Raw genomic sequence first — 13865 nt, 5'->3', positions numbered from 1 at the left:
CGCGCCCGCCCCGCCGCCACCCCGCCCGGCAGGCAGCGTCCCCGCCGCCGGCGCCCTCCCGGGCACGGCAGCCGGGTGCCAGGGAGCGGGCTCTGGCCGGGGACGGCGGTGACGGCCGGGCCGCCGGCAGCCGCTCTCCGCCGCCCGCCCTGCTGGAAGGGGAGCCCCGCCGGCCGCTGCTTCCCCGGGCAGCCGGCGGGAGAGAGGAGCGAGCCCTGCGCCTCAGAGATGGGCAGCGAGTGCCGGGCAGCCCCGCACTCCCCTCGGACTAAAGAGCCCTTAGCGCCGCTGGCCAGGCGGTGCGGCGACTGCAAAATGGCATAAGCGAGAGATGATGGAAGGGAAAGCGAGCCATCATTAAGCGATTCCTAGAAAATCTATCTGTCTCTCTGTCTGCGTCCCTGTCTGTCTGCTATCCGTCTGCCACAATGTATCTCCGCCACAATTACGTATTGACTGGACAGGGCTGTCTAGCATCTCAGGATTCATCTACTCACTCTTCTTTCTATTATTTAGTACATTGCTTGTGAAAGATACGGTGCTTTTGAAGAGGCGGAAAGCGAATGACCCAAATGGAGGGGTAGGGGGGAGGTATAAATATGATCGCCCAAATATAAACACATCAATAAACAGGGTGCGCAGCATCCTGCGAGGATCCATTTGAACTGCTCGCGTCTGGATTCTTTCTGTGGCATATGCCTGGCTTTATATTTTAAATGGTAATCAGACCTCTGGAAGAATCCAGCGTTAACTAAAGCATTAGGAGCCGCAACCGCACAATCAATCCTCCCAGAGTGGCATTGCTCCCTAAGAGATTCTTCAGCGCAGCAGCGAGCATTTTATCTCCAGGAAATTTAAGCCCAGCCTGGCGTCCTGGCGGTGATGTTGGGCTGGAAGCAGCCCCCTTCCTCGGTAGTTTAACGCGAGAGGCACCAGGCCCCTTTACGGTCTCCAATGATCCGTGATAAACAATAACACGTCTTTTATTCCTTAAAAAACGAGACAATCAAATAAAATGAGCAGAGCCTGAGCATAAAACACCAGGCGAGCCGCGGCTTTATTAATTTCGTGAGACACATAGGCTGTGCACGGAGGTGAGCAGGCGCTGCTGCCGGAAAGCCCAACCGCGGGGAGAGAGAAGTGATAGTAAAAGCTTCATCTGGACACCGCTTCAGCCTAGGTATAATAAACATCAGGACCGCCGGGCTGGTTTATAGCGGTGCGTATGATAAGAGGGGAGCAAGACTTGGAGCCGGGACCAGCAAAGCCCGCTCCTTCCCCTTCCCGGGAGCGCGGCTGCCGCCCGGGCGCAGGCACTCGCCCATGTGGGCGAAGCGTGCGCGCCTGTGTGTATGGAAATCCATATTACACATTAATATACATCTATCTCCCAAATTCAGAGGTCGACCTGAGAGCAGCTCGGTGCATACGAAACCAGACGGGGAGGGGTTGCTGGGGAGGCCCGGGCTTCCATTGGCTGCAAGCGTCTGCCGTGGTGCGGGGGTATCTCTAATCATATTCAGCATGTTTTGCACAAGAAATGTCAGCCAGAAAGGGCTATCTGCTCCCTTCGCCAAATTATTCCACAACAATGTCATGCTCCGAGAGCCCGGCTGCAAACTCTTTTTTGGTAGACTCCCTGATCAGCTCGGGCAGAGGGGAAGCGGCGGGAGCAGGAGGCGGAGGCGGAGGCGGCTACTACCCCAACAGTGGTATCTACCTGCCACAAGCGTCCGATCTGTCCTACGGGCTGCAAAGCTGCGGACTTTTCCCCGTTTTGAGCAAACGCAATGAAGGTACTTCTCAAAGCATGGTCCCCGGCTCGCACCCCTACGTGTCAGGGATGGAAGTGTGGCTAGACCCCCCCCGGTCCTGTCGCATGGAAGAGCCGGAGAGCCAGCAGGCCACCTCGTGCTCCTTCGCTCCAAGCATTAAGGAGGAGAGCTCCTACTGCCTCTATGACTCAGAGAAATGCCCCAAGGGCTCGGCCGCCACAGACCTCGCTCCCTTCCCCCGGCTGAGCGCCGAGGTCAGCCCGGCCAACAGCGGCGGCGGGGTCCCCGTCCCGGGCTACTTCCGCCTCTCCCAGGCTTATGGCACCTCCAAGAGCTACGGCGCGGGGCCGGCCGGGGCTGCCCCCTTCCCTCCGCAGCCCCCCGGCCGCTTCCAGACGCCTCCATCTTTGCCTCCCGTCCCGGACGCGGGGAGGAAGGAGGACGAGGAGCGCTCCCCCAGCCCCCTGGCCTGTGTCTCCCAGAGGGAGGACGAGACCCAGGCTTCATCTTCCACCGCGGAGGAGCTCTCTCCAGCTCCGTCAGAGAGCAGCAAAGCCTCTCCCGAGAAAGAGCCCGTAGGTAAGCCAATGATGATGATGATGGTGATGGTGGTGGTGGTGATTTAACAGGGGAAAAAAAAAAAAAAAAAAAGGAAAAAAAAGCAGTTGAGGATGATAGTGGCATCGCGATGCGAAAGGAGGATCCCAGCTGCCCCGCGGGGCTGCCAAGAAGCGCTGCTCAGACTGACCTTCTGAACTTTGTAATATTCGGGCATAGGGTTGCCGTAAAAATTAATGTCCATTCTATAGTTCGAAACCCTTAGAGCCTCCGCTCCGGGCAACTTTAGCCTGCATGCTGCTTAAACGTATAGAAAAACAAGATCAATCTTTCCCTTGTGATGTGAAGGTGCCTACCAGATAACAGAGATGTTTGTAAAGCATCCAAAATAAGCAATAGGCAGTGCCAATAAATAAACCTATTAACGCGGTAAGTTATATTTTACGATCCAGAATGCTTTTCGAAATAACAGCCGCGCTGAAATGTGCCATCTATGAACTGCTATCAAATTAGACTGATGAATGCACCGCGAGTATCCTTCAGCGTCTGCACTAGATAACAGGCTTGTTATTTATTCATTTGCTTATTTATTTCTCTTTCGGGTCCCCATGGCAAAAAAATAACTCCCCTTCCCTGGGCGGCAGACTTTTCAGGCGCTTCTCTCCGGCCGCATTTCAGGAGCCCTGTTATTCCTTCAGGCGCCCCGTTGGAAAATTGTAAGATCAAAACAAAAAAGAAAGCGGAAAACTACTAGAGAGCCAACCCCAAACCACGAACCACTCCGAGTCATCGAGGGATCTGTGTTACCTCTTTCCCAGCCGGTTCCACTGATAGGAATAAACACCCTGCAACGGGGGATTTTTAATATCTTTTTTCTTTTCCCCCGAAACAGTTGAAAAAGAGAGGGCCGGGGCGAAGCTCCCCGGGAAGGCAGGGGCTGGAGGCGGGGAGGCTCCGGCTCCCCAGCTCACCTTGTTTTCCACCTCCAGAGCACACTTACAAAGTTCGGATCCGCAGGCTTTGCTTTTTTTGGAAACAGGTGCCTGGTGGGGGGAAATCAGACCCCAGGCCATTCTCCAAGCCGCCCCCCAGTAACAGTGGGCTCGGAGCGGCCGAGGGGGAGCGGGGTAAAAGCCTGTTTTGGGGGATCGGAGATGACCTGCCCAGCGGGGCACGCTGCCCCGCTGGAGGCTGCCCGGAGCTTTTCGAGCAGAGGCAGGTTTTCCCGGCCGGCTCCAGGGCCTTTGGGAAACCGCTTTGAAGCTCTCGGTTCCCACAAGGACACCCCACACTCCAACTCCCCGCAGCTGGCGGAGCGAGCCCCCCTCCCCAGACACACACAGATGCTCCTTCCACCCTCTCCCCCCCCCCCCCCCCCCCCCCCAGCTCTTTGCCTCCTACCCGCTGGTAACGTCCCTTTTTTTACTTTCTCAAAACTAGGCAATTCAAAAGGAGAAAATGCAGCAAACTGGCTCACGGCAAAAAGTGGCAGAAAGAAACGGTGCCCCTATACCAAGCATCAAACTCTCGAGCTGGAAAAGGAGTTTCTATTCAATATGTACCTGACTCGTGAGCGTCGCCTAGAGATCAGCCGCACAGTCCACCTCACAGACAGACAAGTTAAAATCTGGTTTCAGAACCGCAGAATGAAACTGAAGAAAATGAACAGAGAGAATAGGATTCGGGAGCTCACAGCCAACTTTAATTTCTCTTGATGAACCTATAAACACATCTTTATGGTTTAAAGAGCCAGTATCATTTTCCTAGGCTGTAGTCATCCGCACCTGTATGGATTAACGAATTTAGGCGTTCTCAATATGTCCTTAACCTCTTAAGAGCTACTGGGGGCGGGGGGGGGGGGAGCGGACCAAAGCCACGCTAATTCACAAAATGCCGTGCGTGAACCTCCGCGCTTCCTTCAGCCTTCCCCGGGGCCGATTTGTTCCTTTAAGCTTTGAAACACAGATATACCATTTCAGGAGCTGCAAATATCTTTCCCCCCATATCTCTCTTTGAAAAGTAAACAAGCTCGGTTAAAGGCGCATTCTTCTAAATTATAAGCAGTGTAGCTTGGACTGTAAGTAGCTGCAGAATGAAGTTATTTAAGCCTTGCCATACTTCTATATATTGGGAGCTTTTCCCCCCTCTGTTTTCCTTTTCTCCCCCCTCCCCCCTTTTTCCTTCGAAAAGCAGGACTTACAATAATGAAATGCAGGCATCCTTTAAAAGGGCTTCATGGGAACGGGTGTTAAAAGCGATTCTTTTTTTGCTTTACCTTAAAAGTCAGTATTACAGCTTTAAAATTGGCCAGGAAAATGAAATCTCTTCTCTTTAAAGGTATGAAAGAGTTCGTGTTGCTCATGGACTAAATTATGACACTTACCTCTGAATTTCTCTCGCTCTTTCTGGTTGTAGATATTTACTTAATGTAGTTTTGCTTAAATATGTGGAATTAGTGATTTTTTTGTCTATAAATAACGTTACCATTGGTAACGCATGACAAGCACACAGAAATTCCCCCTTGAGAAGAAAGTATTCACTTTTTCCTCACTAATTTCACTGAAAAGTATATATCCTGAACATCAGAAGGACTTTCTGAGCCAGAGTTTGAGATTGCGAGGGAGAATATGTTCGTCTTCCTTTATACTGTGAAGTTACATGCATTAAAGGGTCAAACATATAGGTGAAAAAATAATTAAAAAAAAAAAAGCAGGGGAAAAACTATAAATACAGATATGTATAAATGTCTATTATTATTAAAATGCCGATACTGTTTTAAGCAAATGCATTCTATCGTTATTATAAATGTTAGTTCTAGCTATATCTAGTTCTTACCTTAAATCGGAATAAATTAATATTGTAATGCTGCTGTGCGTGAAAAAGACGATGTTTATGTTCTCATAGAAGAATAAAAAACCGTGGAATGAATCCTTTTAATTTTACCTCTTTTTGTGACTGTTTATCCTCAGGTTCTACTTTATGTCTTCGAGAACTTTTACAACAGGAATAGTTGCCTAAACCCCCTGCAATTACTTTAGGAATCTATTTAAATATTACCTAGACGGTCGTAATTTGTCTGGGCCATATAGCGATGGTGCTCTAAGGTTTGTCGGCTTTTGTTCAGTTTTATGACTTGCTAGTATATCTGGATTGTTGCTGTCTTGAACGAGTGGTTTCAGTTGACTGAGGAGCTGCATAGACTGAGGAAGCAAATTACTATTTCTTGAGGGTAGGGAAACGATTTTTTTTTTTTTTTAATCAAACACCTACAAGTGTGTGGAGATCTTTAACTCCAGAGGACGGTGACAAAATTCTAGCTTTATCTCAGGGCTGAGAAGAAATCGTAAAGGTGAGCGCATGGGGAGGGGGGGACATCAGCCTCGCCTCCCTGCCAGCGGGCCCCGCCGGACAAGGCTATTCCCTACCTGGCTGCATGTGGACGAGCTTATTTCCCCCATGCTGCTTTTTTGCATCCTCCCTTCCTGGCTGCATGTTTAGCTAACAGAGTCTCGCACAAAGGGAAGGCAAAAGGAGGGCTGAGAGAAGAACGACAGCTAATGCTTCCTTGCAGGGTATGCGTATGCCGGGAGGAGGGGGGACAGACTTTGAACCCGGGCTCACTGGGAGCCGTTAGCTTTTCATGATGTAACACTGTCGTGCACGGCCTTTTTCTTCCCGATTGCATCTGCATGGAGAGGCGAAAGCTGCCCGTGGGGGAGGTTGTTATTATATTTCTCTCTTGTTTTCATTAACCCACCCGAGGCCGGCCGGGGGGCGCGGAGGGGCGCCGGCGGGGCGGGCGGGCGGGCGGGCGAGAGGGATGTTTTAGTCACGTTTCTGGTTTTATTTTCGTAGCGGGATCCTTGCGTTAAAGACCACGGCAATGGGGAAAGTAATAATTAGCGCCTGAGAACTGCTCTGTGGTTTAGGTAGTTTCATGTTGTTGGGGCTCCACCTTCCTCTCTACAGCACGAAACTGCCTTAATTACTTCAGTTGATATCATCACCAGGTATGCTTGGTGCGAGGGTCCTTTCTGCCCGAAGAAATCTTAGCGCTGAAGTGATCTGTAGGCGTCAAGTCCCAATGCCATTGTTCCCCATCTGCAACGGAGCCTCCTTTGATTCCTCAGATAAACACGACAGCCGAGGGGGGAAGCTTGACAAGTTCTTCAAGGTTAGATAGCTCCTAAGCGAGTCCCTGCCTGCTTGCGGGATTTTAATATATCTCGTAGGCTGCATTCAAGGTCAGGTGCGTTTTTGCATTCTGCTCGGCGTGGGTCGAGCTCGGGGGGCGGAGGGTGGTGGGGGTGGTGGTTTTATTTTTCTGTCTGGATTTATTAAAAAACAGAGACCCAGAAGGCTGCCTGGGGGAGGGGATGGGGCGAGATCAAGTCTGCCGGCCCCGCTCCGCGCACCATCACAAACAAGGCCCCGGAGCGCAGGGCCCGCGGCCGGGCGGACCCCACCCTCGGCGGCCGTGCCTGGCCCCGCCGGCGGCTCTCACCCTCCGGGGGGGGCGGCTGGTGCCCGCCGGGGCCTGTGGCAGGGCTCCTCCGGCCCCGCGCCGCCGCCCGTCGGGCCCGCTCCCCCGGGGCTGCCCGGGGGCGCTGGCTGCCCCGCGGCCCGCAAGGCCTCGGTTACGATCACGATTGCGGCGCGGGCGCGGCCGTTCTCCGCGGCGGCGGAACGGGCAACAGCGACCTCTCCGGGCCCGCCGCCGCCGCCGCCACCGCCGCCTTTTGTGTCCGCAGCCGCGACCGCGGGCAGGGGCGGCCTCCCGCCGGGCCCTCCGCCCGGCAGCCAGCGCCGGCACGGCAGCGGAGCGGGGCACCCTCAGCAGCGGGAAGGCAGGCAGGGGAAAGGGCAGAAAACTCACCCGTTGGGGGTTTATTTCAATTTTTTTTTTTTTTTTTTTAGTGACGGTGATCACAGCCTAAAAATAATAATTAAAAAAACCCTACAAAGTTTTTCGAAACTCCCGGCTGGGCTGCAGGAACTCAGAGGAGTTTGGATAGCGGATTTTAGCTAGACCCGCCCTAGCCGGTTCCTTAGAGAAGGAGACGTCCTCGGCTGGGGCAGGAGCAGAGCTCTACACAGCAGTCAAATTTAAGTGCTGCGGCTGCCCCTACACGCACTGTGCGTCTGACGGGCTGTCTGCTGGGTCTGTGCACATACGGGGAGTGTATTTACAGTGTCTATGTCTGTGCGTGCCTGTACGGTGTTTGCCCCTGCCCTTTATTTCCCATTTGAATCGCATCATCCTGATGTTGGACTGCTTCTCCCAAATTCTGAATCATTTTTTCTCTCCGCTGTGCCAAAACACCTCCGTGCATTCGTAGCACCGGTGATTCCGTGAGAGAGGTTTGCAGTGGCAGGAAGCCCTGGGGAAAGGCGATCCTGAACTTCCCGTTCAGGAGAGATTGCCAGCGCCCGCTGATTCCTGCCCCGCGCCCGCGCACACTCCGCGCCTCCGCGGTGCGTGGCTAGTGCAGCAGCAGCGCTTGCAGATGCCCCTTGCTTAAAAACCGACGGGGTCCTTTCTGTTGCAGCCGGGGGTAAGAGCTAGCGGAATGGGAGCTTTGCTAATTTGATTACGCCGGGGTGGAGGGCAGGGAGTATTTTTCTTCAGGCACGATCGCTCCAGCGGTGCTTCGTTCCAGGGAATTCCGATTTCATATCGCAATTTGATGTGAACGTCTATTTCTGCCCGGTTTGGGGGTCTTCTGCCTCCGAGGGTGTAAGCCACCGAAACCTTGAGTAATTTGCAACGCCAATTGTACGAAGCCCACGCTGCCACCGCTAGCCTTCGTGGGTCGTGTGCGGAATGTACTTTGGGGAAAAATTCGTCTAAAAGGACGAAAAGAGAGACGAATGCTGCAGCGTTATTATCAGCAACGTGACCGCGTGAATAATGTCTGTAGTTATTCGCATGTATTTTATCTCTTGCTTTCTGTACACCCGCTCCTGCCGCCTGGATGCCGGCAGTGAACAAATGCAGAATTTTACAGGGAAATAAAAACGCAGGCACGTTCTTTTAAACGTTATTGTTATTGTTATTCATTTGCTATTATTTTTGGTGAGGAACCAAAAAATGAAACCCGCTGCAAGTTGAGAACCCAAATTCGAATATAAACATCCAGGACTCCTGCAGCTAACATTATTTTTTCTCAATGGAAAAAGGAAGTTCTACAATCACATTTCACCACAGCTGACTCTTAATAATAAATACAAATGACGTCGAGTTCCGTCTTTCCAGGAAAGAAATACAATTATTTTTTTCTATTACGGCGTGTCTATACAATGGCCACAAAAAATCGCAGAGGAGAGCTTTATTTGCATTTTTTAAATTGTTAGAAAATAAGGGGCTCCTTGTTTGTGGAGATCTTGCAACTGTTCCGTAATTTTCGAACTCTAATGGGGGATAATAGTTTCATTATGGGCCTTTGTGATCCCGAATGGGGGGAGAGAGCGCTGTTAAAATAGGATCACTGTAAGATTTCGGATTAAACTGTTGGGAAGACATGAAAAGAAAAAAGAAAGAGAGGAGGAGAGAGGGGGAGAGAGAGCGGGAGAGAGACAGCCCACATAGCGATGAAAAACTAATTAGAACCACACTTTCGCATGCACAATATTTACATGTGATTTTAATTATTACTCAGCCGTCCCTACCATTTGCTGGGCTCTATTTTCAATAAAAGATATTTCGAGTAAATTGAGCCTCTCGCGGAGATTTTTTTGTGCCCCCTGCATCCCATTGACCGCGCTCCTTCCCCAACCACGGGGATAAGCAGGGTGAGTGTCCGCCGGAGAAAAATCGGGGAGCCCCAGGCATATTTGCGAAGCGCTCGGCCACGACTTTAATTCCTAACACTGGACTTGGATCTGGCCGCCTCTTGCTTTCCCCCCGCGCACCCTCCCCTCCTCCTGCGGAGGACTGTAACCCTCCGCTCGGCTTCCGACGCCGCTAGCGTGTGTCCTGCAGTCAAAGGAGGTGCCAGCAAATAAATAACTATATTTGCCCATAAATTTGATTCAGCAGAATGCGAGCGCCCCTTTGATAGCCGCCCCGAGAAGCAGGGTGCCTTTCGGCGGCGGGGAGACGGGGCTTTTCCTCCCCTTTCCCCCCGCTGCTTCCCTGCATAAAGGATTAATCGTCGGGATAGATACCGCTGCCCGGCTCTGCCCTCGCTCCTTCCCGCCCGGCCAGGACAGCGGCTCCGCTCCGCTCCGGCCGCCGCCGCGCCGCCCGGCCCCGGCTCCTCTCCCCGGCCTGGCGAGGGGATCCCCGGCGGCCGCGGCCCCGTCCAAGGGCAGGGGCGGGCAGGCGCGGCGGTGCGGCGGTGCGGCCGAGGAGGGTGTTTCGGTCACTGCCGCGCTCTGCCCGGCGGGGTGGGGTGGTGGTGAAGTGCAGTTTGGTGCGGGCCAGCCTGAACACCGAGCCAGCGCCTGCCCCGGTCCTCCTCCGGCCGGGCGGGGAGGGCCGGCCCGGCGGCGCAGTTTGGGAAAGGGGATACGTTGAATTTGACTTTCCGCTGCCAGCTCCGAGCCGAGTGGAACGGTATTATTTACAGTGGATTCCCAAACTAAACACAATAGTATAATTTAACCTTTCCAAGCACTCGTAAATTTTTACTGCTGTGAAACACAGCGATGCAAATGAGCGTGCTCGTAGTTACTGACTTAATAACAACCCGGTGGCTCCCGAAACAATAACTCCTTATGAAATATAATAAATATATATTTAAATACAGTATACCGCAACTGCTATTTTGCTTTTTTTATTGCTTCAATTATTGTATAATTTTATGTGAGGGTCTCCGATCACAAGCGTGGTGTGTGTTTTTTTTGGTTTTTTTTTTTTTTTTTTTCTGTCGCGGGGAACAAGACCCACTGATGGGATGATTAATTATGATATAAAATAGTCCGCTTAAACGAAAAAAAAAAAAAAAGAGAGAGAGAAAGGAGAGAGAGAGAGAGGGAAAGAGGGAAGGGGGGGCTGTAATACGGAATCTGATCTTTTAATCTCAGTTGGCCGCAATTAAAACAAGCCCCGCCGTATAACTCCAATATCCCTTTGCATAAAAACATATGGCCTCGCTATAAAAATTATGGCTGGAAAACACTGACCCATTAATAGCCCGCGGACTGATTTATACTTTATTGTTCTGCTCCCCCGCCACGTGACCGGGGCAGCCAATGGGCGCCCGGGCTGCCCTCAACTTATTACTGACTCTACTTCTCCGCCAGCACCAAGTTGTTACGTGAAACCCGCAGCCCCGAACCGCGGCGGGTCCGCCGCCCGCGCCCGCCATGTCGGCTCCCGGGACCCTCAGCAATTACTACGTGGACTCCTTCCTGGTGCCGGAGGGGGACGAGCTGGCGGCGCCCCGCTACGCCCCCGCCCCGCTGGGGCCGCCGCCGCGGCCGGCGGCGCTGGCCGAGCACCCCGAGCTGGCCCCCTGCAGCTTCCAGCCCAAGGCGCCCGTCTTCGGCCCCCCCTGGAGCCCCGCGCACCCCGCCGGCGCCAGCGGCGTCCCCGCCGTCTACCACCCCTACGCGCACCACCAGGCGCCCGTGGCACCGCCCGACGGCAGGTACATGCGTTCGTGGCTTGAGCCTGTGCCGGGCTCCTTGTCTTTCCCCGCGTTACCTACCAGCAGGCATTACGGCATTAAACCTGAACCGCTGGCGGCCAGAAGGGCTGACTGTACCACGTTTGACACTCACACTTTGTCTCTCTCTGATTATGCTTGTGGTTCTCCTCCAGTTGATAGGGATAAGCAAAGCCACGAAGGCGCATTCTCTGAAAGCAATGGAGAAAGTGAGGCAAACGGAGAGAAACCGCAGATCGATCCAAGTAAGTGGGACTGCCGGGGTAATGGACTTCAGGGCGCTGCGCCGGCCGCGGGGCGGTGTCGAGGCGCTGGGGCTAATGACGCGGCCGAGCACCGGCTGCCGCCGCCGCCGCCGCCGCCGCTCCAGCTCGCCGGGGTCTGCGATCTGCAAAAGCCGGCGCTGCTGCCTTTCGCAGGCTCCAACGGGATCTAGGACGGCGCGGGCTTTCCAGGCTGAAAGGAAAACAAAAACCCACCCTGCAACTGCAACCTAAACACAAAAAAAAAAAGGAGAGGCAAAAGCCGCCCACCCCCGCCCCAGCCACCCCAGCAAGCGCCGCAGGACGTGCTCGCATCCTCCCGCCCCGCCGCGCTCCCGGGCGTGGGCAAACGCCGGGGAGAGGGTGCCTGGAGAGCATTGGATGTGAATCTGATCTTTTTGAGACGGCGGCTCGCAGGCCGGGGCGGCTATTGCGGGGCTGGGAGCAGAAACCTCGCCGTTGACTTGGTTCCCCCCCCCCTCCCCGCTTCGTCTCCTCGGTGGAAAACCCCGGGCTGGATGCTCCCAGGGCTGCGGGACTGGTGGCAGAGCGCCTCGGGACTGCTGTCGCGATTAACGCCGTGCGAATAAGGGTCCTAAGCGGGCGAGGTTTTAAACATGCCGGCTGTAGACTGACTCGCCAGCTCCCTGGGTCTTGCCAGTGATGACACGGGAGAAGGTCGAAATTAAAAAGTGAAACAATTTCGATGACATGTTGGGCTGGCTGGTCACTCCCCGGGCTGGCAGTTTGGGGGGGTGGGGGTTGGGGTGTGCGGGGAGGCCGGGAAGGAGGGAGGGAGCCAGCAGAGAGAGAGAGAGAGAGAGAGAGAGAGAGGAGGAGAAAGAGTATTTTAAAATTGCATCCTACAAACAATAAAAAAGGCGAGGGGAGGCGGGGGCGGCGGGGCTTTGCCGCGTGTGGTTGCGTGTGACCTCTCCATGTGTCTGTGTTTTGGAGTCCATTGTGCCTCACCATCCTCTGTGCCTGGGGAAATCAGAGCCACGTCCTAAACCCCAATATCGGGACACCTACGCGGCTGGTCCTGCGTGGGTCTCCCTCCCCAGCCCCTTCCCCCCCCACCCGCCCCGAGCCTGAACTTCTCCTGTTGTTTTCGTTGTAGATAATCCAGCTGCAAACTGGCTCCACGCAAGGTCCACCAGGAAAAAGCGGTGCCCTTACACCAAGCATCAGACGCTGGAACTGGAGAAGGAGTTTCTGTTCAATATGTATCTCACTAGGGACCGTAGATACGAGGTGGCCAGACTCCTCAATTTAACTGAGAGACAAGTGAAAATCTGGTTTCAGAACAGGAGGATGAAAATGAAGAAAATCAACAAAGATCGAGCGAAGGACGAATGATGGCGACACGCGGGTTAAATTGAAAATGCATAAAGTAAACAAACAAACAAAAAAACAAAATAAAAAAAAAAAGAAAAAAGATAAAAGCAAAATAAAAAAAAATTCCTCCCCTCGATCCCTGCCATGCAATGCGTCTGGGTCCAGGCCTCATTTTTTTCCCTTGGCAAATTCTGATTGTGATTGTACCTTGATTGTCACAGAGGCCAGTTTGCCAGGAGAGGTACAGTAAGACTTTTAATTTTCTAATAGGAAAGAAAAAGGGGGCATTAGCACGAAAAGGCTGTTTAGCTGGCTTGTATAAATCTACCTGTTTCTTCACTTACGGAAAGAAAAAAAAAAAAAAGAAAAAAGAAAAAAACTACCTTTTCATAATGCACAACTATTTACGGACTGTATAGTTTAGTCTACGTAGTTAATTTTATTCGCTCTTTGCGCGGCAGAGAGATCTCTGCTCTAATACTTGAACACTGTGTTTTATTGTGGTAATTATGTTTGTGACTCAATTTATGTGCTTGGGTGCTGTACCGGATGTAATGGTGTAAGCTAGAATTCAATTTGAACTCAGGTTGTTTATTATAAAAATTGCATAGAGTATAGCTCTGTAGTGTATGAAGTCTTTTCTGTATAATTAGACAGTTAACCTTTGATTGTAAAATATATATATTATATATATCCCAACGCAAAAAAAAAAAAAAAAAAAAAAAAAAGTAGAAAAAACTTTGTCCGGGATGTCTGGGAATTACGGTTCTCAAAATATTGAAGCAAGTCATTTTAGTATGCACAGTTGATATATATATAGTACTGTCTTTGTCGGTTGTATATATAATCTATATATTAAAAAAGTAAATAAACAGACTAGCTTAAATATTGTTTTTGCACCAGTGAGCAGTTATCAGATTTCGGAGCTATACGTATATGTGAAAAGGGTAACTACCTATGGTTTACGTTTTAATTTTAATCGAATGATTTGATGGTTATTGTAATGAAGGTTAATTTTATTGATAATAAATTATACGCTATAAAAACCTACATTTGGTTATTGTAAATTTGTATCGATTTAAAAAAATAAATCTGGGAAGTTATGTTGATGCAGAACGTACACTGTCTATTTTGAAATAGTTACCTCATGGCCTACTGACCAAATCGTTGTGTTGAAATGATATTTAACTTTTTGCCAAATAAAATATATTGATTCTTTTCTATTTTGTGATGTTTCGAGATTTTTAAGGAGGGGTTCTTCCACGGCACACCGAATCTCACCAGCAGACGTGGCAGGGCTAGGGCAGCTGCGGAGGCGA

The 13865-nt window shown here is 51.8% G+C and overlaps 2 protein-coding genes across 2 annotated transcripts; both read left to right on the top strand.

Annotated features, from left to right (window-relative positions):
- The first annotated feature begins 1540 nt into the window (after window positions 1-1540).
- HOXA10 (homeobox A10) lies at window positions 1541-4048 on the top strand. The gene is made up of 2 exons (XM_059818592.1): window positions 1541-2354; window positions 3774-4048. The coding sequence occupies exons 1-2, from the start codon at window positions 1541-1543 to the stop codon at window positions 4046-4048; spliced, it is 1089 nt and encodes a 362-aa protein (XP_059674575.1).
- A 6595-nt stretch (window positions 4049-10643) lies between these two features.
- Window positions 10644-12567, top strand: HOXA9 (homeobox A9). The gene is made up of 2 exons (XM_059818543.1): window positions 10644-11190; window positions 12329-12567. Exons 1-2 carry the CDS (start codon window positions 10644-10646, stop codon window positions 12565-12567), a joined length of 786 nt encoding a protein of 261 aa, XP_059674526.1.
- Window positions 12568-13865: the final 1298 nt, after the last annotated feature.

This window comes from Gavia stellata, chromosome 6, assembly GCF_030936135.1.
Source record: "Gavia stellata isolate bGavSte3 chromosome 6, bGavSte3.hap2, whole genome shotgun sequence".
NCBI classification, from domain to species: Eukaryota; Metazoa; Chordata; class Aves; order Gaviiformes; family Gaviidae; genus Gavia; species Gavia stellata.
The sequence above is the reverse complement of the archived record's forward strand: the minus strand, read 5'-3'. Positions and strand labels throughout refer to the sequence as shown.